This window comes from Myxocyprinus asiaticus, chromosome 25 (genome assembly GCF_019703515.2).
Source record: "Myxocyprinus asiaticus isolate MX2 ecotype Aquarium Trade chromosome 25, UBuf_Myxa_2, whole genome shotgun sequence".
Taxonomy (NCBI): Eukaryota; Metazoa; Chordata; class Actinopteri; order Cypriniformes; family Catostomidae; genus Myxocyprinus; species Myxocyprinus asiaticus.
In genome coordinates, this window is record NC_059368.1 from 1,727,178 (window position 1) to 1,751,602 (window position 24,425).

The 24,425-nt window shown below is 38.9% G+C and overlaps 3 protein-coding genes across 4 annotated transcripts in view; all 3 read right to left on the reverse strand.

Annotated features, from left to right (window-relative positions):
• The window catches only part of LOC127416313 (serine/threonine-protein phosphatase 2A 56 kDa regulatory subunit gamma isoform-like), a 43,089-nt gene extending 38,687 nt beyond the window's left edge, over window positions 1–4,402 (reverse strand). For both annotated transcript variants that reach the window (XM_051655600.1, XM_051655602.1), the window contains exons 1-3: window positions 4,276–4,402; window positions 3,662–3,721; window positions 1,895–2,057 (exon numbers count right to left, since the gene is read on the reverse strand). In XM_051655600.1, the coding sequence (XP_051511560.1) occupies window positions 1,895–2,057; window positions 3,662–3,721; window positions 4,276–4,311 (259 nt within the window). In that variant the 5' untranslated portion in view covers window positions 4,312–4,402. The remainder of the gene's footprint in view (window positions 1–1,894; window positions 2,058–3,661; window positions 3,722–4,275) is intronic.
• A 2,416-nt stretch (window positions 4,403–6,818) lies between these two features.
• On the reverse strand, window positions 6,819–16,530 carry LOC127416304 (heat shock protein HSP 90-alpha-like). Its single transcript, XM_051655579.1, has 11 exons — window positions 16,368–16,530; window positions 13,191–13,340; window positions 11,145–11,511; window positions 10,907–11,040; window positions 10,209–10,529; window positions 9,030–9,195; window positions 8,666–8,856; window positions 8,342–8,489; window positions 7,977–8,245; window positions 7,558–7,891; window positions 6,819–7,243 (listed from the first exon to the last, which is right to left on the reverse strand). Exons 2-11 carry the CDS (start codon window positions 13,338–13,340, stop codon window positions 7,134–7,136), a joined length of 2,190 nt encoding a protein of 729 aa, XP_051511539.1. The 5' UTR covers window positions 16,368–16,530; the 3' UTR covers window positions 6,819–7,133.
• Window positions 16,531–16,724: 194 nt separating this feature from the next.
• On the reverse strand, window positions 16,725–23,237 carry LOC127416306 (heat shock protein HSP 90-alpha 1-like). The gene is made up of 11 exons (XM_051655581.1): window positions 23,084–23,237; window positions 21,398–21,550; window positions 20,917–21,283; window positions 20,679–20,812; window positions 20,275–20,574; window positions 20,006–20,171; window positions 19,704–19,894; window positions 19,472–19,619; window positions 19,112–19,380; window positions 18,666–18,999; window positions 16,725–17,070 (listed from the first exon to the last, which is right to left on the reverse strand). Exons 2-11 carry the CDS (start codon window positions 21,548–21,550, stop codon window positions 16,961–16,963), a joined length of 2,172 nt encoding a protein of 723 aa, XP_051511541.1. The 5' UTR covers window positions 23,084–23,237; the 3' UTR covers window positions 16,725–16,960.
• Between the last annotated feature and the right edge of the window lie 1,188 nt (window positions 23,238–24,425).

Sequence of the window (24,425 nt, forward strand, 5' to 3'; positions counted from 1 at the left end):
GAAAACCGAAAGGGGGCATCATAAAATATATACATATATATTAGTTTTCATATATATGATTTCAAGCAATATGCAAGATTGTGCATTTTATTTTCATATTTCGATTTTGATCCTTTATCACATTTTAGCTTGTGTACAAAATTCACAGTCTATTAATTTATATGATGTCATGAAATAGCATTTTTAATAATGAATCAAGCTGTTGTCACTGTTTGAAATTTCATTAAAAAAAACTTTTTTTTTACAAAATATTCACAAGGTTGGAACCTAATGAAAATAAAATAGAAACCATTTTTTTTTTTTTTTTTAAGAAGGCGTTTTACCAAATCCTTGCATAGATGCAGCACAAGCCTATTTGTTAAATTATTTAATATTTACAGTTTTCTGAAGTTAAAATATTTCACAATGTGCCTTTTAAATATTTATGTATTTATACATTTATTATACTTACTACATTTTGTAACATATTTGTTTTTATGCACTTGTGCAATTTACACTGAGTTTACATTGACATGAATAACAAGCGCTAAATTGGTACTGTCTCTTTAAGAGAATGGCTGCTCCGAGCAAGTGTTAACTTGAGCGCAGCGCACATTAACGAGAGAGAAGCTGCCCGGTGGTTTTTCCCTCATCCGTGCAATGTATGATTAAATATAATATTTATTTTTATCTTTTTGATCACCAAATGACTGTAAATAACAGAAAGGATATTAAAAGAGACATAAAATGGAAATGGGGTGCGTGGATCTCTTCTTTGGATACAAAATACACATAACGAAGCAAAAGGAAACTTTTACTTGTATAATGTGTATGACTTGCTTGTACAAATATGTATTGTACAAGCTCTCAACTTCAAATCTACAAGCGCTCGAGTTTTGCAACAATTTTAGATGTCCAACAGGCTCATTTAAGTTTACGTCGTTAAATGCAATGTCAATGCCATTTCACGGCTGACCTAAAGCGATGGTGACAGCGCGATCACAGATCCGGACCCACTGCAGCCAAATAAGGTCAATTTCCTACATGAGACACAACACGCTGTAAAAGATGAGGCTGAATCCAGTTTCCTAATCACCGCCTTCTTGTTCAGTAAAAGGAAGTTCTTCTTTGCCACTTCACAACTCAAGCTCTGGCGAGTAAAATCTGAATACTTACTTGCCAGTGGCTAATAAAATACATACGTGAAAGTCCTCGTGTGTGCGCGTAGTGTACTCAATGCCGGGTGGCTGGATCGGAACTGATATCATTCAGTTGCCTCCGCGTTTACTGAGACACGATTCAATCAGCGCATGTCATTCTATAGAAAAAAGGGTCTACGTGATCTTGTATGAGGCGCGTTACTCGCGGAGACATAGTGCAGTGTGGAGTGCCCATTCCCATGCGCCTAAGTTCTCGCGGCGGCGTAGTGACTCAACCGGGCAGCGGAGGACTCATCACAGCTACCTCCACGTCGAGAGCGAGAATCCGCACATCTTATCACGCGACTCACTGAGGAGCGTTACCCCATGTGACTCTACCCTCCCTAGCAACCGGGCCAATTTGGTTGCTTAGGAGACCTGGCTGCAGTCACTCAGCACGCCCTGGATTCAAACTCGCATCTCCAGGGGTGGAAGTCAGCGTCTTTACTCACTGAGCTTCCCAGGACCCCGTGTCTTCATAATCGTTCATCAAATAATGTTATAATAACATTCTCTGCCTTAGAAATGACTTTTCTTTTCTGCTGATGTAATCTAGGTAGTCTAAAATTACACAGTTTAATTTTCAAGATCCAATCAACTCCCTACAGGTAAAATCAAAAATTTTTCCTGCTGAATATTCAGCGTCACTCTGAAATACGCCACAAATATGTTGTTTGTCTTGATTCATGTCTTTAGCAGCCGATCTTGCATCTCACCTTTGAACGCAGGGAGTTTCTGGAGTTCTCGATTGTTGCTCAGGCTGTATCTGGACGAGCTCTGTCTCTTGTCTTTTTTAACGGTGGGCTGAGATCCGGACTGTTTTCCCTTCAGCAGCTGCGTGGTGGGAGGAACACTGTTAATGCCCTTCTTATTGGACCCCTGATGGGAAAAGACAAGAAATTAGTCATTTCCATTCTAATTTAACATGTTATATACTCATATAAACCAAAGTATTAAGTCACAACAAGCCTAAATTTTAATACAGGATAGTTTTTTTATTGATGTTTGCCATTCCAAGCCCATATGCTATTCCAAAGATTGAAAACTCCTCTTTTTCATACAACAAAATAGTGTTGCCACAATCCCAAAATTTCAAGAGTCGGTACCAGAGGCGCAACTACACATTTCCGAGCGGGTATGCAAATCTACATTTTGTGTTCCATGTTTGGTGGGGGGGGGGTTGATGTTGGAGGGGTCGAGGAGGCCAATTGCATCACCTTTAGTGAGCCACAAGGTATACAAAGGCATTGCATATATGGTTTTTGCACCTCTGACCAATACAAGTAAAATTGAAATACTGAATATAGCACTCATGTAATATGGACTACTTTTAGGATAATATCTTACAGTGTTTTGACTGATGTGGTCACTATGAACTGTCATTATATGGAAACGAGGAGTGTGAACATTCTTCCAAAAATTCTCCTGATCAATCCTGGTGGCCTAATGATTAGTCCTGCTCTAAATCAATCGGCCATATAAAAATTTTTAAACTTGATATGGGCAGAATGGTGGCGTTTTGGGATTAATGATTTGCCCCTACTGAGGATTAAACTTGTAACCATTCTAGAAGCAGCTAGAATGTATAACCACTAATCTACCATCACCGCTATATTGACGGTCAAATGTATTCATGTGTTCATATAAAATTACAGCAGTGTGACGCAGCATCATTTCCCATACAAGGCAGGAAATCAATCAGTTGTACCATATTGTCCTCTAATGCATTACAGCAGAGTTCAGTAGAGTTCATGATAGCATTTATTCATATTTTTAAAAAGCATTTGAAGACATATCATTTTAAGCTCATTTTGATTACTATACTTTGTCTTTTAGTCATTATATTCAATTTTGCACCTTTTTATTAATTTTATTTTCCCTCATTTTTTTAAATATCTTTAATTATTGTTGTGTTTGAATTTTGAGATGAATTTTCCCGTCTTGATTTGATTTACTTTGTTTGCATTGCCATTTTCTCCAACTAATGTTTTTATATATTCACCTGTGAAGCAATTTTAGCTGCATTTTATGTATGAAAGGTGCTATGCAAATAAAATCTATTCTTATTATAATTATTCTTATTTTTCTCTTTCTGAAATCCACTTTAAAGCATTCATGCATTATGAGCATTGAATTATTTACACATGCAGAATGACACATTTCACTCTTTAACCATTCTAACCAAGTGCATGTAAACAGACAAACCCAGTATCTCACAAAAAAACATCCCAGTTCAATATAAATCTGACTCTGGTCTGATGTGTCCCATTCAGATGCACTAAACAACCACAACACAATTCTTAGGCATGGAGAAGTTAAAGCGATGAAATGCAAATTAAATGAAGAAATCACAATTATTTAAAGGAGGTTGCATTCAAACAGAAATGCACATGTCATGACAATCATTTGCACTGCAGATGGAAACTAATTCGATAAATAATATTATAAATATATAACATCTCTAATGTTTTAGTCTGGATTACCTCATGTTCTGAGTTCTCCTGACCTCCTGCTTTACCCACTTTTGCAGATTTTGGTGAATCCTATAAAGAAAATAAATATAATAAAACAGCTCGTTCTGTATTTCCCCTTGAAAAAGTAATATATATATATATATAAATAAATAATTTAAAATAAAAAGAGACAGCTAACGTTAGCAATACAATTAAAGTACTAAATGTTCAAACCTGAACTACAATAACAAACGTATTTAAATAAATGAGTTTATTTATTTATATAAAGTGCATTTAGACATACAAATAATCATTTGCAGTAAAAGAGAACCCATCATTATTAAGCAGCTAGCAGGCTATGCTACTTAACCCTGCAGCTACACAATACAAACTCTGCACAATTAAACACACAGCCCATTAAAGTTACATTAAGTGCTCTTTTTAATGTCTAGGGTGTAAATATTTAAACCTTAACAGTGTGTGTCATCAACTCCTGTAAAATCCGATTTATGATGTGCAAATCTGGTGTTAGCATGCAGGCTAATGTCTCGAGCTTTGAAACTAATAATTGTCACTATTATTTAAATGTAAATAGACGTTTCTCAACTTTACCTGATTTTCCCACACACAGCAACAACACTCACCTTGTCTTTCTTCGTTTTATTCGGCATTGCATTCATATATGTGTGTTTGTAGCTTTCAGTCCGCTGTCAGTATGTGTGTGTGTCCTCTACTGTCTGTACATCATCACATGAGATCACATTTACACTCATTAAACACACTCATGCATCTATTCTCATTATCACATAAACTCAATATAAGCAGACGATGGTTTGCATTGGCCTGACTTTGTGCATGGGACTTTGGTTCCATTTTCTATCTGATGATGATGATGATAATATACAGATGAAGTCAGAAGTTTACATACACTTTAGCCAAATCCATTTAATTTCCTGTCTTAGGTCAGTTAGGATCACTACTTTTATTTTAAGAATGTGAAATGTCAGAATAATAGTAGAGAGAATGATTTATTTCAGCTTTTATTTCTTTCATCACATTCCCAGTGGGTCAGAAGTTTACATACACTTTGTTAGTATTTGGTAGCATTGCCTTTAAATTGTTTAACTTGGATTAAATGTTTTGGGTATCCTTCCACAAGCTTCTCACAATAAGTTGCTGTAATGTTGTCCCATTCCTCCAGACAGAACTGGTGTAACTGAGACACGCCTTTCAGTTCTGCCCGCAAATTTGGATTTCAGATCAGATTGAGGGCTTTGTGATGGCCACTCCAATACCTTGACTTTGTTGTCCTTAAGCCATTTTGCCACAAATTTGGAGGTATGCTTGGGGTCATTGTCCATTTGGAAGACCCATTTGCGACTGAGCTTTAACTTCCTGGCTGATGTCCTGAGATGTTGCTTCAATATATCCACAAAATTTTCCTTCCTCATGATGCCATCTATTTTGTGAAGTGCACCAGTCCCTCCTGCAGCAAAGCACCCCCACAACATGATGCTGCCACCCCCATGCTTCACAGTTGGGATGGTGTTCTTCAGCTTGCAAGCCTCACCCTTTTTCCTCCAAACATAACAATGGTCATTATGGCCAAACAGTTTGATTTTTGTTTCATCAGACCAGAGGACGTTTCTCCAAAAAGTAAGATCTTTGTCCCCATGTGCACTTGCAAACTGTAGTCTGGCTTTTTTATGGTGGTTTTGGAGCAGTGGCTTCTTCCTTGCTGAGCAGCCTTTCAGGTTATGTCGATATAGGACTCGTTTTACTGTGGATATAGATACTTGTCTACCTGTTTCCTCTAGCACCTTCACAAGGTCCTTTGGTGTTGTTCTGGGATTGATTTGCACTTTTCGCACCAAACTACATTCATCTCTAGAAGACAGAATGCGTCTCTTTCCTGAGCGGTATGATGGCTGCATGGTCCCATGGTGTTTATACTTGCATACTATTGTTTGTACAGATGAACATGGTACCTTCAGGCGTTTGGAAATTGCTCCCAAGGATGAACCAGACTTGTGGAGGTCCACACATTTTTTTTCTGAGGTCTTGGCTGATTTTATTAGATTTTCCAATGATGTCAAGCAAAGAGGCACTGAGTTTGAAGGTAGGCCTTAAAAAACATCCACAGGTACACCTCCAATTCAGTACACCTCCTATCAGAAGCTAATTGGCTAATTGTCTATAGACTTGGCATAATTTTCTGGAATTTTCCAAGCTGCTTAAAGGCACAGTTAACTTAGTGTATGTAAACTTCTGACCCACTGGAACTGATTGCCAAAACTATAGTTTGCTAATATTAAATCTGTGGAGTGGTTAAAAAAATTAGTTTTAATGACTTCAACTGTGTGTGTGTGTATATATATATACACACACACACACACACACACACACACACACACACACACACACACACATATATATATACAGTATATGCTGTTAAAGTGAATGCAATGAAATAAATGGAATACTGTAAGAAGGACATTCATGTTTCAGTATTAATATGGAGTAGTTTGTGTATTGTTTATTTTGCAGTGATTTATGAACTTGTGCCAGTCTATGTTTGAAATATTGTTCTTTCTATATTTTGGATTACTTTGATGCCATCTGCTGGTCACTCTTTGATCAATACAGGTATTTTTATTTTTATATTTTTGTTTTTAAAGCTCCTTGATCGATAAAGTTTATGCAGTTAATATTGGTTTAATTGGTAGGTGTAATAATGTTTTCATTAGGTACAATTTAAGGTGATGGGTCAATCTGTCAAAAAAAATGTATATATTTCAGCCCAAATCAAAAGGTAAAAAATATTTTGCATAAAGTAAATAGTTGAAAAACCATTACGATTTTTTTGCGTTGTGACAAAATGTCATGACAATTAAGTACATTTCACCCCCAAAAATCTCTGTATCTTTACCGTGATGTGCAAAGTATGAACTCTTGCCTCATAATCTGGTGTCTCAAACTTTAATAAGTGGGGCGGACACCTACGTCCCCTACTTACAATCCAAAATGCTTATTTTGAGCCAGAAGTCACTGATTGAGATCCACTTGAGTGTTCCAGCCACACAGAGGGAGTTTTACTAGCCATAACATTTATTATAAGGCTAGCCTAAATAATTTATAGCTATATTATACTGTATACATGATATGCATTTGATGCTACACACAAGTATCAAATAACCTGATATGGTAAGCTTTATTTCAGAGTCCCATCATATCAACAATATAGTATCAGTGTCATACGCTTCACAACTTGCGTAACACTCGAAAGAAACGTTGGAATGTTAATAAATACAAAAAATGCATACACAATTCAAAATAATACAAAAAAGGGAGGGGGAGGGGTGACAAGTGGTTCTCTAAAAACTTTACCAACAAAAATGGAACAGCATTTATGGTCAAGAACAACGGGAACATATAGGATTAGTCATTATTTTGAACATTAAATTGTACTTTTTACAGAGCTACAAACATGAACACTGCATTCTCAATCGACTTCCTCCATGCGAGATGCGTCATCGTCTCCTTCCAATGGTGGCATGTCCTCAATGGGGGCGGAGCTCGGCTCTTCTGTTGACAGGTCATCCTCATCGATGCCTGTAACGATTATAAATCTAATTAGAATACTTGATCATCACCAACACTCAGCCGAGCTTTTATGTAGATTTGTAATGTACTGTTTATACACTTAAATATAACCTGAGCTTATAAACTATATAAACATACTGTATTTTATGCATAGTTGATATATGTAGATTATATAATATTTGTATATAATCTAATTGCACTGTATATACATAATCTAATTGTATCTGTATGCAACATCTAATTATATAATCTATATAAACTATCTATATGTAATCTAATTGTATAATACAATTTCTTGCCATTTCAAGTAAATTTCTCCCTACCCAAACCGAGTTTGATCATCCTGTAGATGCGGTTGGAGTGCGTCTGTGGGTCGTCCAGTGTGAAGCCCGAGGAAAGCAGTGCAGTTTCAAACAGGAGGATCACTAGATCCTTCACTGATTTGTCATTCTTGTCAGCTTCGGCTTTCTGCCTGAGCGTTTCTACGACAGGATGATCTGGATTGATCTCAAGGTGCTTCTTGGCGGCCATGTAGCCCATGGTGGAATTGTCCCTCAGCGCCTGGGCCTTCATGATCCTCTCCATGTTGGCCGTCCAGCCGTACGTGCTTGTGACGATGCAGCAAGGGGAGGAGACCAGACGATTGGAGACGGTGACCTGTGGCATGAGTAAACCAGTCAGTTATCAATCACATCCGATACCTAGAAGTGTCACTGCTATGTTTGCAAAGACTGCGCTTTACCTTCTCAACTTTCTTCTCCAGGATGTCTTTCATGATCTTGCACAGGCCCTCAAACTTGGCCTTCTTCTCTTCCTGCTTCTTTTTCTCCTCCTCATCCTCAGGCAACTCCAGACCCTCTTTGGTCACAGACACCAGATTCTTGCCCTCGAACTCCTTCAGCTGCTGCACGCAGTACTCATCGATGGGCTCGATCATGTAGATCACCTCCAGACCAGCTTTGCGCAGGCGCTCCACAAAGGCAGAATTGGCCACTTGATCTTTGGTCTCACCTACAGCAGATACATACCAACATTAGTTAGAACAACCAATTTCTAACGCAGCTGAGAAGTGCATCCGAGCGCATTTTAAGAGTACAAGCTCCTCACCTGTGATGTAGTAGATGTGCTTCTGGGTGTCCTTCATGCGAGTAACGTAATCTTTGAGGGACACCATATCGTCTCCGGAGGCAGATGTGTAGTAACGCAGCAATTCTGACAATTTCTTTCTGTTCTGTGAGTCTTCGTGGATTCCAAGCTATTTACAGAGGGATTAAAAAGATCAATAAAAATATAAAATCTCATTTTCAGTAGATGAGATCACAGTAATATGAGGTCAGGTTTTGAGTCACAGAAATTCAAGTAAACAAGCCTTAAATGTCTGTTTCCAGCCTACACAATAACTGCCTGGCAAGATTTATGATCTAAACCCACCTTGATGTTCTTGGAGAACTGCTCGTAGAACTTCTTGTAGTTGTCTTTGTCCTCAGCGAGTTCGGTGAAGAGCTCAAGGCACTTCTTGACCAGGTTTTTGCGGATCACTTTCAGGATCTTGCTCTGTTGGAGCATCTCTCTAGAAATGTTCAGGGGAAGATCCTCAGAGTCCACAACACCCTTGATGAAATCTGGAAATTACAGATGAAGAAAATTAAGATTTTATTAAAATTCCTTTTAATTAAATTTTTGATTGATTACTGAGATAAATGCAGTCTCTAATGTGATTTTAAACAATCTACATTTGCCTTTTCACTCCTTTCTGATTCATTTTGCTTAAAGTTCTCAGTGCTGATATACTTACTAAGGTACTCTGGGATGAGTTCGTCGCAGTTGTCCATGATGAAGACTCTGCGCACGTACAGTTTGATGTTATTCTTCTTTTTCTTGTTCTCAAACAGATCAAATGGAGCTCTACGAGGCACAAAGAGCAGAGCGCGGAACTCCAGCTGACCTTCCACAGAAAAGTGCTACAAGGAAAAATTAAATCATATGAGATACTGATAATTCACCATTGCTGCACAGAAAGTCAACCTGATAAAGTAGTTTTTTTTTTGTTTTTTTTTTTCAATTTGGAATGCCCAATTCCCAATGTGCTTTTTAAGTCCTCGTGGTCACGTAGTGATTCGCCTCAGTCTGGGTGGTGGAGGATGAATCCCAGCTGACTCCGCATCGGAGATCGTCAACCCGCACATCTTATCACGTGGCTCGTAGAGACACAGCATCCACGGTCAACTCACCACGCGCCCCACCGAGAACGAACCACACTATAGTGATCATGAGGAGGTTATCCCATGTGACTCTACCCTCCCTAGCAACCGGGCCAATTTGGTTGCTTAGGAGACCTGGCTGGAGTCACTCAGCACACCCTGGATTCGAACTAGCGAACTCCAGGGGTGATAGCCAGCATATTTACCACTGAGCTGCCCAGACCCCCCTAAAGTAGTCATCTGTATGAATATAGTACTTGTCTTGCTATAAACAAAGAAATATATATCTTGTGATAGTACACTTGTATAGATATGAAATAATCATAAAAATATGATTTATGGAAGCACAAATATATATTGCGACACTATTACATATCCCGGGTCTTTAATGACCCTACACATTTTTGGTAACTAAACAATTAGAAACATATATATCTTTTGCAATTTTGGCATTTGTTTATTGATAGACAATCCGTTAACTCCAAAAAGTAGGGTTAAGTAGAGGATAAGGGGGTTACTAAAAACCCGAATTGTGTATTAAAGGGTTAGGAAAAACATTTAAAGTTATTTTTAATCCTATTTTGTAAAAAAAAAAAAAAAAACATCCTGGAATTTGGCAGTAAGATCAAATAAAGAGTCAAGGACGTGTTAAAAATCACAGTTTATATAACTTCCGTTCGGCATACTGCATACTACAGAACAAGTAAGAGTAGTACAGTAGTATGCTGTTCTGAACATCAGTCAGTATCTCAGGATTTCAGCTTGAAGCTCACCTTGATAGCAAGATGATCCTCCCAGTCATTGGTGAGGCTTTTGTAGAACTCGCCGTACTCCTCGTTGGTGATGTCATCGGGGTTGCGGGTCCACAGAGGTTTGGTCTTGTTAAGCTCCTCCTGGTCGATGTACTTCTCCTTGATCTTCTTCTTTTTCTTCTTCTTGTCGGAGCTCTTGTCATCGTGGTCTTCGTCGTCTGAGCCCACGTCTTCGATCTCAGGCTTGTCCTCGTCTTTATCTCCCTCCTCTTCATCTTTCTCCTTTTCCTTTTCCTCCTCTGCCTCATCATCACTCACCTCCTTGTCACGCTCCTTCTCAACCTGAACCACAACGATGATTTGATCAGAATTTAGTCCGTAGAAGCAAAACCTTAATGAATGATCTCTAAATGAAAGCAGATTTAATGTTGAAATTTTAATAATCAATTACTTGCTATGCAAAGTCATGGTTACAGGGTTGACAATTCAAGTATGATGTCATCTTTTATAAATGTATGGAAATGTACACAATATTAATATGTGATAGTTATTATGCTAACAGGGTTTATGTATAACCTGGGGACTTCTTTTTAAGAAACATGCACATGTACACATTTGAAAGGTTACAGGGGTTTTGATCATTTGTTTAGAAAAAAGCCTATAATGTTTAACTCATTATTTACACATTTTAATGAGGGACATTTTGTGGATCTACTTACAAAGAGTGTGATGGGGTAGCCAATGAACTGCGAGTGCTTCTTCACGATTTCCTTGATTCGTCGTTCTTCAATGTACTCTGTCTGGTCCTCCTTCAAATGCAGGATCGCTTTTGTGCCACGACCGATTGGCTCAGCTGCAGAGAACCAAAACAATTCCATTTAATTTCACTGAAACACTTCCCATAATATATTTCGAGGATAGCAGTCTATTTGTGTCACCAGTTCATTTGCCACTTACAGTTGTCCACTTTAACTGTGAAGGATCCACCAGCAGATGACTCCCAAGCATACTGCTCATCATCGTTGTGTTTGGTGATCACCGTGACTTTCTCGGCCACCAAGTAGGCGGAATAGAAACCCACTCCGAACTGGCCAATCATGGAAATGTCTGCTCCAGCCTGCAGGGCCTCCATGAAGGCCTTTGTGCCGGATTTGGCGATGGTGCCAAGGTTATTGATGAGGTCAGCCTTGGTCATGCCAATGCCGGTATCGACTATGGTCAGTGTGCGATCTTGTTTGTTGGGAATGATTTCAATTTTTAGGTCTTTTCCGGAGTCCAGCTTGCTGGGGTCTGTGAGACTTTCATAGCGGATTTTGTCCAAAGCCTGGTGGAAAACAAAAATGCATTCACATTAGCTCAAGGGTTTTCAAACTGGGGTTCAGGGGCCCCCAGGGGGCCACAAGGGGGTGCCAGGGGGTCAGCAGCAAATTTAAAACAAAAGAGGTGTAAAACATTTTGTAAATGAATAAATATTAACCAAGTTTGACATTATAACCATTTCATTCTGCTTTCTATTCACTACAAATGAACTGAAAATGTTTTTCTTCAGGTTTGTACAGTGTACCACAATTACTAAATTTCTCAAACACTTTAAATAGAATTATGCATAAAATTATATAACTGCCTTTATATTTTAAGAAGGGGGTCCCTCTCCAGGGGATCATCATATTTGTCATTTCAGCATTCAGGTTGAAAATGTGTATACCAAATAATTTTAAACTACATTTCTTGTGACTTTTTTTTTATGTAATACTTTTATCTCAACATGCCACATTATTGTTCAAAAGGGATGCACAATTTCTCTCTTATCATCCAATATTTGCTATTTCAACACTGGCATTAGCATTAAAATTGTTAAGCTCATTATGTTGAAAAAGTTACAAAAATAATATTAATGTTACTGTGCAATGCATAGCAAACTTTACCAAAACGGCTCTATTATCCTTGTTTATTTGTTCATCTACAGTATGTCATTGTCCAGAGTAGAGGTGGGAAAGGCTGATAACCGAATAATCAGCCAATAGTTTTTAAAATCAATTTATAGAATGTTAAATGTATTTTCTTACTATGACGTGCATAGACAAAAAGTCTACAAGAATCCAAAATGAATAAAATCCCAGATGCAGCTTTTTGTTCAACCCAAATTTTGATAAAAACCAGATTTGGTGCATACCATGGGACTTTTAACTATAAACAAGCCCAAAGCACACAAGGGACTCTTATTTTGAAATGATGGAAACTTGGCTCTATTACAATGCTTCATTAATAACAATTTTACCAAAATAAGCTTTTTACAGCTTGTATATTTACCAGATGAAGGATTGAACGAGGATAAAAATATGGATAAATATTGTCAATGATGAAAGATACAGCAAGTTCCCACAAGATTGTTTTTATGACCTCTAGAGGGCGCTGTTATACGGTAGAACCTAACCGTTTTAATGGTAAAATCCTCCAGCACCAGCCACAGAAGAACACGGAGGAATAATATTAATTTTTTAGCAATTATATTAAAGTCTTTTTACCGAGATTGTGACGAGGCAGTCTTTCTTGTCTCCATGTAAACCTCCATTCATATGTACCAGCATAACCTCCGGTGATGACTTTATTTATTTCCAAAGGTGATGTTTCATAAGCCATGCTGAATGGGTGATCTGCATGTCTGTTTACTATACAGCACTAAGAAAGAGAGAATGCTCTCTGACAAGAACGGAGAGTGAAATGCGTTTATTACTTTGCAAAGATGAAACAAGATGCAGTTTTGGTGCACAGAAAGTAGAAGCAGCATTTTCCCGGCATCTTTATTCATCTTTAAGTTTGTGGAGGACTGTCCGTGTCAGCACCTGATTTCATTCATTCTGCCAGTTCATTCTGCCAGTGCCAGCTAAAATAGATGATAGTGGCTTATAGCGGATGTGGTCCACATTCAAGGTTGATAATGGCGGCGCCCTAGTTTTGCTGAAAAATAAGGTGGATACAGTCTTTCGCTACACAGTAACTTACATCTGAAGAGTTGGAGATGAGCTCTCTGAGGAAGATCTCTTTGTTAGAGTAGAAGGTGTTGATGATCAGAGACATCAGCTGAGCAATCTCAGCCTGGAAGGCAAAGGTCTCGGCCTCCTCCTCCATCGGCTGGTCATGTGCCTCGGGCATCTAAACAGGGCAAACAAAACGAAAGAGAAAGAGCTGTAACACCCACTGAATAACTGCTATTCACACAATTATGTCTTAATTGTAACTTTTCATTTTGTTCGAGATAGGTCATACAGTATTGACATGAATTTATATTTGTCAGATTTGGCAAGGATATTGGCACTTTTATGAGCTTTGCTGTTGCATCACATGTCACTTTGGAGTTATTATGCAATAAAAGCTAGTTTTCAAGATGAGGGTCAAGGGCGTAGCAGCCACGGGGTACGCATAACCCATAACGAGTCCAAATGGTGGATTTGTATTCAGTATTCTTTGTGTTTTGTTACTTTGGGCTGATTGAGCGACCATCCAGCCAATCACAGGTGAGTTTCATGAGCCGAAACAAACTTTACGTAACAGGCCGTCCATCAGACAGTCTAATCAACACGGCTCTGTTCATTTCTACAAAGCTGCTTTCAACAATGCTCATTTATCCATGTTTTTAACGGCATTGATGTTGATCTAAATTAGTCATCTAGAGACGAGGAACACACAAATGAGTTATTTATCGGCATATTGTTCTTGATTGGCAGCATTACGTGAAATGCACTGCAGAAAATAAACAAAGGACAATCCTTCTTTTAAACACATTGTATGTGGAGTTTATATCAGCGCATGAGTCTTCATTAAGTTATGCTTTTTATATTGTGTTTGTGAGGTAATAGTTTAATCGGATGTTTTTGCCAACTTAAGCAGATCTGTGTTAAATATGTAAAGCTATTTTTTAATATCAGCTCCTGTTTTTTACCTCTATGTTGGTGTGCAGTCGACAAACTGGAGGAAAAAAACATCGATCTGCTGTATTCTTCTAATGCTTAAAACCTCTACTGAAGTCTCTTTGTAGGTCTATATACATACACATTTTAAAGGATTAAAATGTCCTTTTGATTGTTGATTCAGTGACTCTTTTCACACTAGACACTCATTTGTCACCATCTGGCATCACCAGAAATGGTCACCGAATCATTAAATGGATCTGAACTAATTTTGTTGAACGTACTCAAAACACTCGAGCTACTTGGATACATTTAAAAAAATACATTTTTGTCTTTTTCATTTTTGTTTGTTCGATCATTTGGCTGTGTCAATGCCAACGGCATAAATTTGTATTTGTGTATACACACAAAAGTGTGTATTTTTGGGTGGAATTTTGATATTTGAACCTCAGTTCCTATAATACATCTATAATACACTGTGTACACAAAATAGTTACTCTCAGGACCTTCAGGACAAAAATGTCCACCTTGAAACCCATTAAAACTGTAATATTTGATCCCAGTGCCATTAAAGCATAAAATCATGAATTCTATGATATTATGCTTTCATTCTGGAGCCCTGGCTTCAATTTACATTTGTAATATTTTCCACCAGATGGCGCCATTTTTCTCATGTTTAGCCTATGGAGCAAATACAAGCTTTTCCCCTATTCTCTGTTTGCTGTATTAGAGAGCACTGCAGGACAATTGAATAAATGATGCAGATAAAATTGTGTGTGTGTGTTGGTATGGATGTCAGAGTGTGTTTTATATGCATGTACTGAGATATGTGTGTGTGTGTGTGTGTGTGTGTGTGTGTGTGTGTGTGTAAAAAACAAAAGTGGCATTATGTAAACAAACTGGCATTTAAAGGGTTAAAATCCTGAAAATAAATGAATATTTGGTAGTTATGATCAGGACTGATGTTGGTTAAAAGAATCTAAGTCAATGAAAGTGGAAAATAACATTAACATAATATTTTATGACAGATATTTTTGTCCTGTAAGCGCAGGGGTTTTCAAACTGGGGTCCGGGGACCCCCAGGGGGGCCACAAGGGGGTGCTACGGGGTCCACAAATTTTTTTTGAGAAAGTGCAAAAATTGACATTATTTGATCTTTTTACCATTTCATTCTAAAATCGATAAATTTGTCATGATTATTTTATTGACAGCCATAGTAAAGAATAAAAACAGAAAAAGTAAAATGACAATCTTAAATATTATGTAAAAAGAAAGCTTCTTAATAAATATATATATATATATATATATAAATAAATATGGCTGCTTTGAAACCATTTTATTTTATGGGTATACTTTCACAAATTTATTTATATAACGCTTTTCACAAAATATAAAGATGTAAAATAAAATATTATTGTTTATATTTTTAAATGGAATCAAATTGTAAAAATATATACATCTAACATTACTCCAGCATAAGAATGATACTGTACACTATCAACTTAATAAAAAGTCATTATTTCCCAGATAATATTTTAATAATTTATTTTGGCTTTAGTACAATGACAATGTAAAAGCTAATTATTTAACTTTGCAAACAAGAAGTCTTTATAATATCATGTTAACTACTTTTCTCACACAGAGAATGGGATCATAAAATTTGGGGGTCCTGAGTGTGAGTTTTTTTCTTTTTTTTTTTTTTAAATTCTGACACTGCACAAAAAATAATAATGCATCAAAATTAATGTTATTAATTAATTAATCACTGATATATCCCAGACTGTGATAATCCAAAAAAACTAAAAATCCCCTTAGCATTTAGTATATGGAAAATAATTAATTTGTTGTTTTTTCATTAAAAAAAATAACAGTGGCATTATGTAAACACACTGGCATTTAAAGGGTTAAAGTAACAGAAGGGGAAAACACACCCACACGAAGCCGAACTGACTGATCATAATTCGGGTACAGACTGTACGAACTCATGCCGCCCGGATCTTCCGCTGTGCGCCCCCTGCTGGTCTGAACATGGTCATTACAAGCTTCTAGAACCTACCAAACTCTCCATGTGTACTAACATAACGTTTAATATGTGCACAATACACTATAATGCAGTTAATATGGGCTTAAGTAATACAAATGACCGATGCTTTCTATACTGTACAAAGACCGACAAAAAAGCTATTTTGTAATAGGAATTTGATGCTTTAAAAACTGCTATGTTTCACATGCATTACCTTCCATAAACACGTTAATTAGCCAGAAATCTTACCTTGACTGCTTTTATTAAAGCGAATTAGGTGAAACGGTTCCCTGAAGGGATGGGATATTTCTCTCCTCAACTGTCGCTCAGCTTTGGAAGATCCGTTACGTCAGTGGCGGTTTATATACGTTCAGCCGAGAGTGTTCCAGAAATCTCTCGAATCTTCTCAATGCTTTCCAATGGCTGCAGAGGGAGGAACTTGGCTGTCACTCATTCTCAGAGGGCGGGACTTTGCAGTCAATCATTCCCGCTCTGCATTACAACCGTTGGGGTGGGCGGGGCTAAGGCTGAGGGAGATGAATTTTCTAGATTTCTTGGGAAATCAGAAGTTGCGGGAAAATAAAGACTGACTATATTTGATATTTGCTCAATAATCATTTATTAGAAACTTTCCACTTAAGTTACAAAAAGAAAAGCTCATAACATTTATTACATACTTTATAAAAAGGTAATACAAGTAAAACAGGAGAGGTTGGGTGTAATTTGCTAGTTAACATTCACTTTCAATCCTTAACTATTTCCTTGGGATATGAAGATGTTTACAAAAACAATAAATTACACTTAATACATTAACAATTTAATGCTAGTTACACTCAAACTCTTTAGTCAACTTCTTCCATTCTAGAACTGTCGTCATCACCCTCCAGAACTGGCATATCTTCTTCAGCAGGTTGAATAATGTCCTCAACAGCAGAGTCATCGTCATCAATTCCTGTGAAAAGAGCATATTAAATATAATTACATAAGTCATATTTTCTCTGGAATTTCATTTACGACTAGTGCTTGACTAATAATGGTTTTTCAATGGCCAATGCTGATCCCGTTAACTAGATAGTGGGGTAGCTGATATAATGGTGATATATATATGACATAGACTAAAGGCGCGATCACATTTACCTTTGCACGGCGAAATTCTGCGGGCGAAGAAGGCGTGGGTGGATGTTGAGTGCATGTGAAGCCAGCAAAAAACTAACAGCCAAGCAGCCTCTTTTTATTTATTTTTTATTTTCTCCCCTTTTTCTCCCCAATTTGGAATGCCCAATTCCCAATGCGCTCTAAGTTCTCGTGGTGGTGTAGTGACTCGCTTCTATCCGGGTGGCGGAGGACGAATCTCAGTTGCCTCCGCGTCTGAGACCGTCAATCTGTGCATCTGATCACGTGACTTGTTGAGCACGTTACTGCGGAGACACAGTGCGTGTGGAGGCTTCACGCTACTCTCTGCGGAACCACATTATAGCGATCATGAGGAAGTTACCCCATGTGACTCTACCTCCCTAGCAACCGGGCCAATTTGGTTGCTTAGGAGACCTGGCTGGAATCACTCAGCACACCCTGGATTCGAACTCCAAGTGTGGAAGTCAGCGTCTTTACTCGCTGAGCTACCCAGGCCCCCAAGTAGCCTCTTTTTAATGCTGCACTTTATATTTAGTAGTGTGAAGTTAAAAAGAAATTTGTGGCGTGCTGAGTGACTCCAACCAGGTCTCCTAAGCAACCAAATTGGCCCGGTTGCTAGGGAGGGTAGAGTCACATGAGGTAACCTCCTCGTGGTCGCTATAATGTGGTTCGTTCTCGGTGAGGCGTAGGTGAGTTGAGCGTGGATGCCGCGGAGAATAGCGTTAAGCCTCCATACGTGCTATGTCTCCGTTGCAACGTGCTCAACAAGCCACGTGATAAGATGCGCGGGTTGACGGTCTCAGACATGGAGGCAACTGGGATTCGTCCTCCGCCACACGGATTGAGGCGAATCACTACGTGACCACAAGGACTTAAAAGCACATTGGGAATTGGGCATTCCAAATTGGGAGAAAAAAAAACAAAAAAACAATTGTGGCTTAAATGATATCCTTATCTATTGTGAATATTTAGTGTAGCTGTGTACCGAGCTCCACCCACACAGAGGTCACTTCCAAATCAAGTGACTTTGTGGTGAATTCCCCTGTCAAAGTTCACCAAACTTGAACTCCACGCGAAATACTCGAAGGGGAAATTCTTCGCCACCGGATGTCCGAAGTCTGCGGATTGCCATTGAGGTGACTGTATTTCGCCCGTAGTATTTCACCCATAGAATTTTGCCGTGCGAAGGTAAATGTGACCATGCCTTAATGCAAATTAATTGCCATTGTCGATTATCTCAAATTGGCCAAATATCAGCTGATGTATCAGCCTAGTCGATATGCAGTACTGGTCTATCGTCATGACTCACGTTATTTTTGTGAATGTTCTACATATTGTTCTCCAATGTGTTTTGACATTTACCCTGATTTTAAATTATGATTTTTTTTAAATAATTTATGCCTTCCAGCTTACCAAGACCAAGTTTGATCATCCTGTAGATGCGGTTAGCATGCGTTTGTGGGTCTTCCAGGGTGAATCCAGAGGACAGCAGTGCAGTTTCAAAGAGCAGGATCACCAAGTCCTTCACAGCTTTGTTGTTCCTGTCGGCCTCTGCCTTGTCTCTGAGTGTCTCGACGATGGGATGGAGGGGGTTGATCTCGAGGTGTTTCTTAGCGGTCATGTAGCCCATGGTGGAGTTGTCTCTCAGTGCCTGAGACTTCATGATCCTCTCCATGTTGGCCGTCCAGCCGTATGTGCTTGTAACGATACAGCAAGGTGAGGAGACCAGACGGTTTGAGACAGTTACCTGTTTGGATACAAATATTGATGTTTAACAACACATTTGTTACCATTTTATAATTCTGAGAAACCTGAATATACTTCAAAATATTAGTCTAACAAATGCTAACAGATTATACCTTCTCAATCTTTTTGTCGAGGATGTCTTTCATGATCTTGCACAAGTTGTCATATTTGGTCTTCAGCTCCTCTTGCTTTTTCTTCTCCTCGTCATCCTCAGGCAGCTCCAGACCCTCTTTGGTCACCGATACCAGATTTTTGCCATCGTATTCTTTCAGCTGCTGCACGCAGTACTCATCGATGGGCTCGATCATGTAGATCACCTCCAGACCAGCTTTGCGCAGACGCTCCACAAAGGCAGAATTGGCCACCTGATCTTTGGTCTCACCTTTGGAGAGGAAGATGGTTTTGAAAGATGATGACTTATTTTACTCTATTAAGATTTGTTATCTGTGGGTTATCATTAACAAACTACTAACCGGTGATGTAGTAGATGTGCTTCTGGTTTTCCTTCATGCGGGACACATAATCCTTGAGGGACAACATCTCATCTCCAGAAGCAGATGTGTAGTAGCGAAGCAGCTCAGAGAGCTTTTTGCGGTTCTGAGAGTCCTCATGGATACCAAGCTAGGATAGGAAAAGATATTTTAGCTTGGATAGATTCAGAAAAATAGCTCTATGATCTTATGTAGTACTAGCCAGCAAACTTACCTTGATGTTCTTGGAGAACTGCTCATACAACTTCTTGTAGTTTTCCTTATCCTCTGAGATTTCAGTGAAGAGCTCAAGGCACTTTTTGACCAGGTTCTTGCGGATCACTTTCAGGATCTTGCTCTGTTGGAGCATCTCTCGGGAGATGTTCAGGGGAAGATCCTCAGAATCCACAACACCCTTGATGAAGTCTATAAGAAAATTATAACTCGTCAAATTTTATACCTATAAGTAACATTCATTCTTCAAGATCTTGGGTCATATCAATATCCATAATACTGTATAACAACTGAGACACTTACTGAGATATTCTGGAATGAGCTCCTCACAGTTATCCATGATGAAGACTCTGCGTACATACAGTTTAATGTTGTTTCTCTTCTTTTTGTTCTCAAAAAGGTCAAAGGAGGCTCTTCTGGGCACAAACAGCAGAGCGCGGAACTCCAGCTGTCCCTCAACTGAGAAGTGCTTCAACAACAAGACAATTTATAGTTTACTACTCATTCTCAACAAGGAGTCCAAAAAGACCATCTATTTCACTTTGCATTATTGACTCAATAGTACTGCTAACCTTGACGGCCAGGTGGTCCTCCCAGTCGTTGCTCAAACTCTTGTAGAACTCGCCATACTCCTCGTTGGTGATGTCATCAGGGTTTCGGGTCCAGATGGGCTTGGTCTTATTCAGCTCCTGAGCATCAATGTACTTTTCCTTGACCTTCTTCTTTCTCTTGTTCTTGCCGTCTTTGGAGTCTTCATCTTCATCTGCCCCCAGATCCTCAATCTTGGGTTTGTCTTTGTCATCTTCAGTGGCCACCTCCTCTTCCTTTTCTCCTTCCTCAAGATCAACCTCCTTCTCTCGCTGTTTCTCAACCTGCAGCATATTATTGAGAATTTATTCATGTGGGCATTGGAAGCAGTTGACCTTAGATGAACTAAGGTTGTTGGAAGTTCAGGTATCAAAGTAGAGGCACTTACAAAGAGAGTAATGGGGTAACCAATGAACTGAGAGTGCTTTTTAACAACTTCCTTGATTCGCTTCTCTTCAGCATATTCAGATTGGTCCTCTTTAAGGTAGAGAATGACTTTGGTACCACGTCCAAGGGGTTCACCTATAATTCCAAGGCCAAGGTAGACGTTAAGCATGATTTTGAGTTATCTGCTACAAATTGAATGATCCATTTGATTTGTATAAAAAATTTGCAAAATCTCATACCATTGTCTGGTCTCACTGTGAAGGAACCACCAGCCGCAGACTCCCAGATGTATTGCTCATCATCGTTGTGTTTGGTGATCACTGTGACTCTCTCAGCCACCAAGTAGGCGGAATAGAAACCCACTCCGAACTGACCAATCATGGAAATGTCTGCTCCAGCCTGCAGGGCCTCCATGAAGGCCTTTGTGCCGGATTTGGCAATGGTGCCTAGGTTATTGATGAGGTCCGCCTTGGTCATACCAATGCCGGTATCAATGATTGTGAGTGTACGCACTTTCTCATCTGGGATGATTTCGATCTTCAGGTCCTTGCATGAATCAAGTTTGCTTGGGTCTGTCAAACTCTCGTATCTGATCTTGTCCAAAGCCTGTTTAAAGGAAAATATACAGGAGAATGTATATGAAACTGGGCCATTCAAGCAATCGTGTTGTTGATGATTGTTTGGTTATTCCAGTAATTTTTAATCATTTGGAAAACTTACATCTGAAGAGTTGGAGATGAGCTCTCTGAGGAAGATCTCTTTGTTGGAGTAGAAGGTGTTGATGATCAGAGACATCAGCTGAGCAATCTCAGCCTGGAAGGCAAAGGTCTCGACCTCCTCCTCCATCATGGGCTGTGCGGCTTTCTCAGGCATCTGTTTAGAGGAAAGAATGCATAGTTTTGAACAATGAAAAATTTTTAAGGCACTACAATCATCGAAAACTTACTTAATTCTATTATTCTTCCAAAATTCTATTCCATTAAAAATAGAGCAATTAAAAGTCAGTTTTGAGCGTTGTGTTTCAATATTATTTTTACTAATGATAAATGTTGGAATGCCACCTCTATAATTCTTTTAATAATTAAAAAAAATACAGCCAGGTCTCCTAAGCAACCAGATTGGCCCGGTTGCTAGGGAGGGTAGAGTCACATTGGGTTAACCTCCTCATGGTCACTATAATGTGGTTCTCGCTCTCGGTGGGGTGCGTGGTGAGTTGTGCGTGGATGCCGCGGAGAATAGCGTGAAGCCTCCACACCTGCTACGTCTCCGCGGTAACGCGCTCAATAAGATGCGCGGATTGACGGTCTCAGACGTGGAGGCAACTGAGATTCATCCTCCGCCACCCGGATTGAGGCGAGTCACTACGCCACCACGAGGACTTAGAGCGCATTGGGAATTGGGCATTTCAAATTGGGGAGAAAAGGGGAGAATGTGTATTTATTTATTTTTTATTTCCTAATTATTTTAAATTAACAGCTCATATTCCATCTTGAGTCACCCTCTAAAAGAAAACATATAATAATATATATTACAGGAAAAATTTTTATAAATTTTAATAAGTGCTTTTATTGCTTTGCTCATTACATCCTAAATCACTAAAAATTTGTATTAAATAAAAGTGCAGATTATTCATAAATTAAATTCACAAAGTGCTAAATATAAAAGCGCTAATTTCTCAAGTATTAAAGATATATCTTTTTGCAATTCTAGATCTCTGCCAGAGGCCTTTTGAACTTTGAAATGCTGTACTGATGATAATAAAGCAACAGCTGATAGAACTACTCTATAGCCGTAAAATCAATAGCACATGTTCAGCACCTGTCACTGTGGGGGGGGGGGTGGGCTGGGGGGGGGTTGCCTAACTTCATAAGAAGACGGCAAATGGTGTAAATGAAGCATACCAAAAGATAACCTTTTTTCCCTATTTTTGTTTTTACAAATGTAATGCAAACTACTCTCATTTTGAGGATGACATTGCACTGGGTTACTCAAGTTTTACTAAAATTCTGAGTTTCTACAGCTGCCATTAGACTCATCTTGCCCCTAGTCATGCTTTCATAAGACACGAGACATTCGAACATGTGCTCTTAGCTTGTATTTCTTACCATTCTACATGAGCATGATCAATAATCAGCACTTAGCATTTTTGAATGGTTCTATTCAAAGTTCTTTTAATTTGCATTATTGTACATTTCTTTTCTTTTTTTTTAAGTTTAGGAAATGCAGAAACCAGTATAACCTATTTATATTGACTATTAGCATCATTATAAAAAACATACAGCTTTGAAAATGACCCCCTCCCTATGTTCTGACAGTATTCGAACATATTTCAAATGCTTTTGAGAAAAATAAAACAGCTGTATTTGCAAGTCACAAATTTAATATGTGGTGTTGTATTGCTCTTACCTTGATAATTATCTTCTGTGTGAAACGTCGGTATAAATAGTCTTATTCAAGTCTTCTGCTGTAGTAGGGAGATCTACTCCACTTGAGTTTGTCGAGCTGTGCTCTTGTTCATTAGTTATCTGCTGAGCCATGGGCCTTCATCAGCCTTTATATAGTTTGGCGCAACGTTTCTCGAACCCCCCATTGAGAAAGTTCCAGAAGGAATGCCCACTACAGTAAGGTTGGGAGATGGGAGACCATGAGGCAGTGTAGTGTGTGTGTTGGGTGGGGGGGGTCGTCCTCTACCATATACCCCATTTGTCCTTTTAGGGACAGAGAGTCACAAGAGGTGGCTGTCAATCAAGGCAAGAACGTTCCGGATGGCACATGGGCCTGTCAGCTTAGTGCCGTGTTTTCCTGCTAACAAAATCTCCACAGTTCATTGGCTTCAAGTCTACGGCTGGTGAGATCTTGCAAATATCACAAGGCCTTTGAATCAAGGTGCCACAATTCACAATAAAGACAAAAAAACCAGGCACAGACTCTGGAGATAAAGGTCAATAACCTATTGCACCTTTTCAAAATCTTTAAGACTAGTTCACATACTGTATAAGTTTAAACTCTAGTTAATATGTATGGTTAATACACTAAAAATATGAGGAATCCTATCAAAAGTTTCTTGAAATTTTATGTTGCTTCAGTCGTGGTGTCCATTGTAGTGGACACAATTTTTTTTAAATAAAAACATATGTTGGCACAATTTTTTTTTAGACTAATTTCTATATTTGGAGAAGAGTAAATATCAACTGGGTAAAAAAAAAAAAAAATTGCTCAGTGGGAAAAAATCAGGTCTGAAGGGGTTAACTAAAAGAACCAAATTAAATATCTCAATACAGAAAATGTCTCTTTTACGATTACGATTCATTGATTACGATCAATGAACATATTTAAAATCAGCAATAAAATTTGACAGCAATGGTATCATAAATTGTGTTTTTTTTTTTCTCTGCCCTTTTCTCCCCAATTTGGAACGCCCAATTCCCAATGCGCTCTAAGTCCTTGTGGTGGCGTAGTGACTCGCCTCAATCCGGGTGGCGGAGGACGAATCTCAGTTGCCTCCGCGTCTGAGACCGTCAATCCTCACATCTTATCACGTGGCTTGTTGGGCGCGTTACCGTGGAGACGTAGCACGTGTGGAGGCTTCACGCTATTCTCCGCGGCATCCACGCACAACTCACCGCACACCCCACCGAGAGCGAGAACCACATTATAGTGACCACGAGGAGGTTACCCCATGTGACTCTACCCTCCCTAGCAACCGGGCCAATTTGGTTGCTTAGGAGACCTGGCTGGAGTCACTCAG

Coding starts and splice junctions, on each gene's coding strand:
- LOC127416304 (XM_051655579.1), bottom strand. CDS start 13,340: ATGCCCGAGGCACATGACCAGCCGATGGAGGAGGAGGCCGAGACCTTT. Junction 11,041..11,144: donor CACAGTTAAAGTGGACAACT/GTAAGTGGCAAA, acceptor GGTTCTCTGCAG/CTGAGCCAATCGGTCGTGGC. Junction 8,857..9,029: donor ACTCATCCCAGAGTACCTTA/GTAAGTATATCA, acceptor TGTAATTTCCAG/ATTTCATCAAGGGTGTTGTG.
- LOC127416306 (XM_051655581.1), bottom strand. CDS start 21,550: ATGCCTGAGAAAGCCGCACAGCCCATGATGGAGGAGGAGGTCGAGACC. Junction 19,895..20,005: donor GCTCATTCCAGAATATCTCA/GTAAGTGTCTCA, acceptor ATTTTCTTATAG/ACTTCATCAAGGGTGTTGTG. Junction 17,071..18,665: donor GATGATCAAACTTGGTCTTG/GTAAGCTGGAAG, acceptor CTCTTTTCACAG/GAATTGATGACGATGACTCT.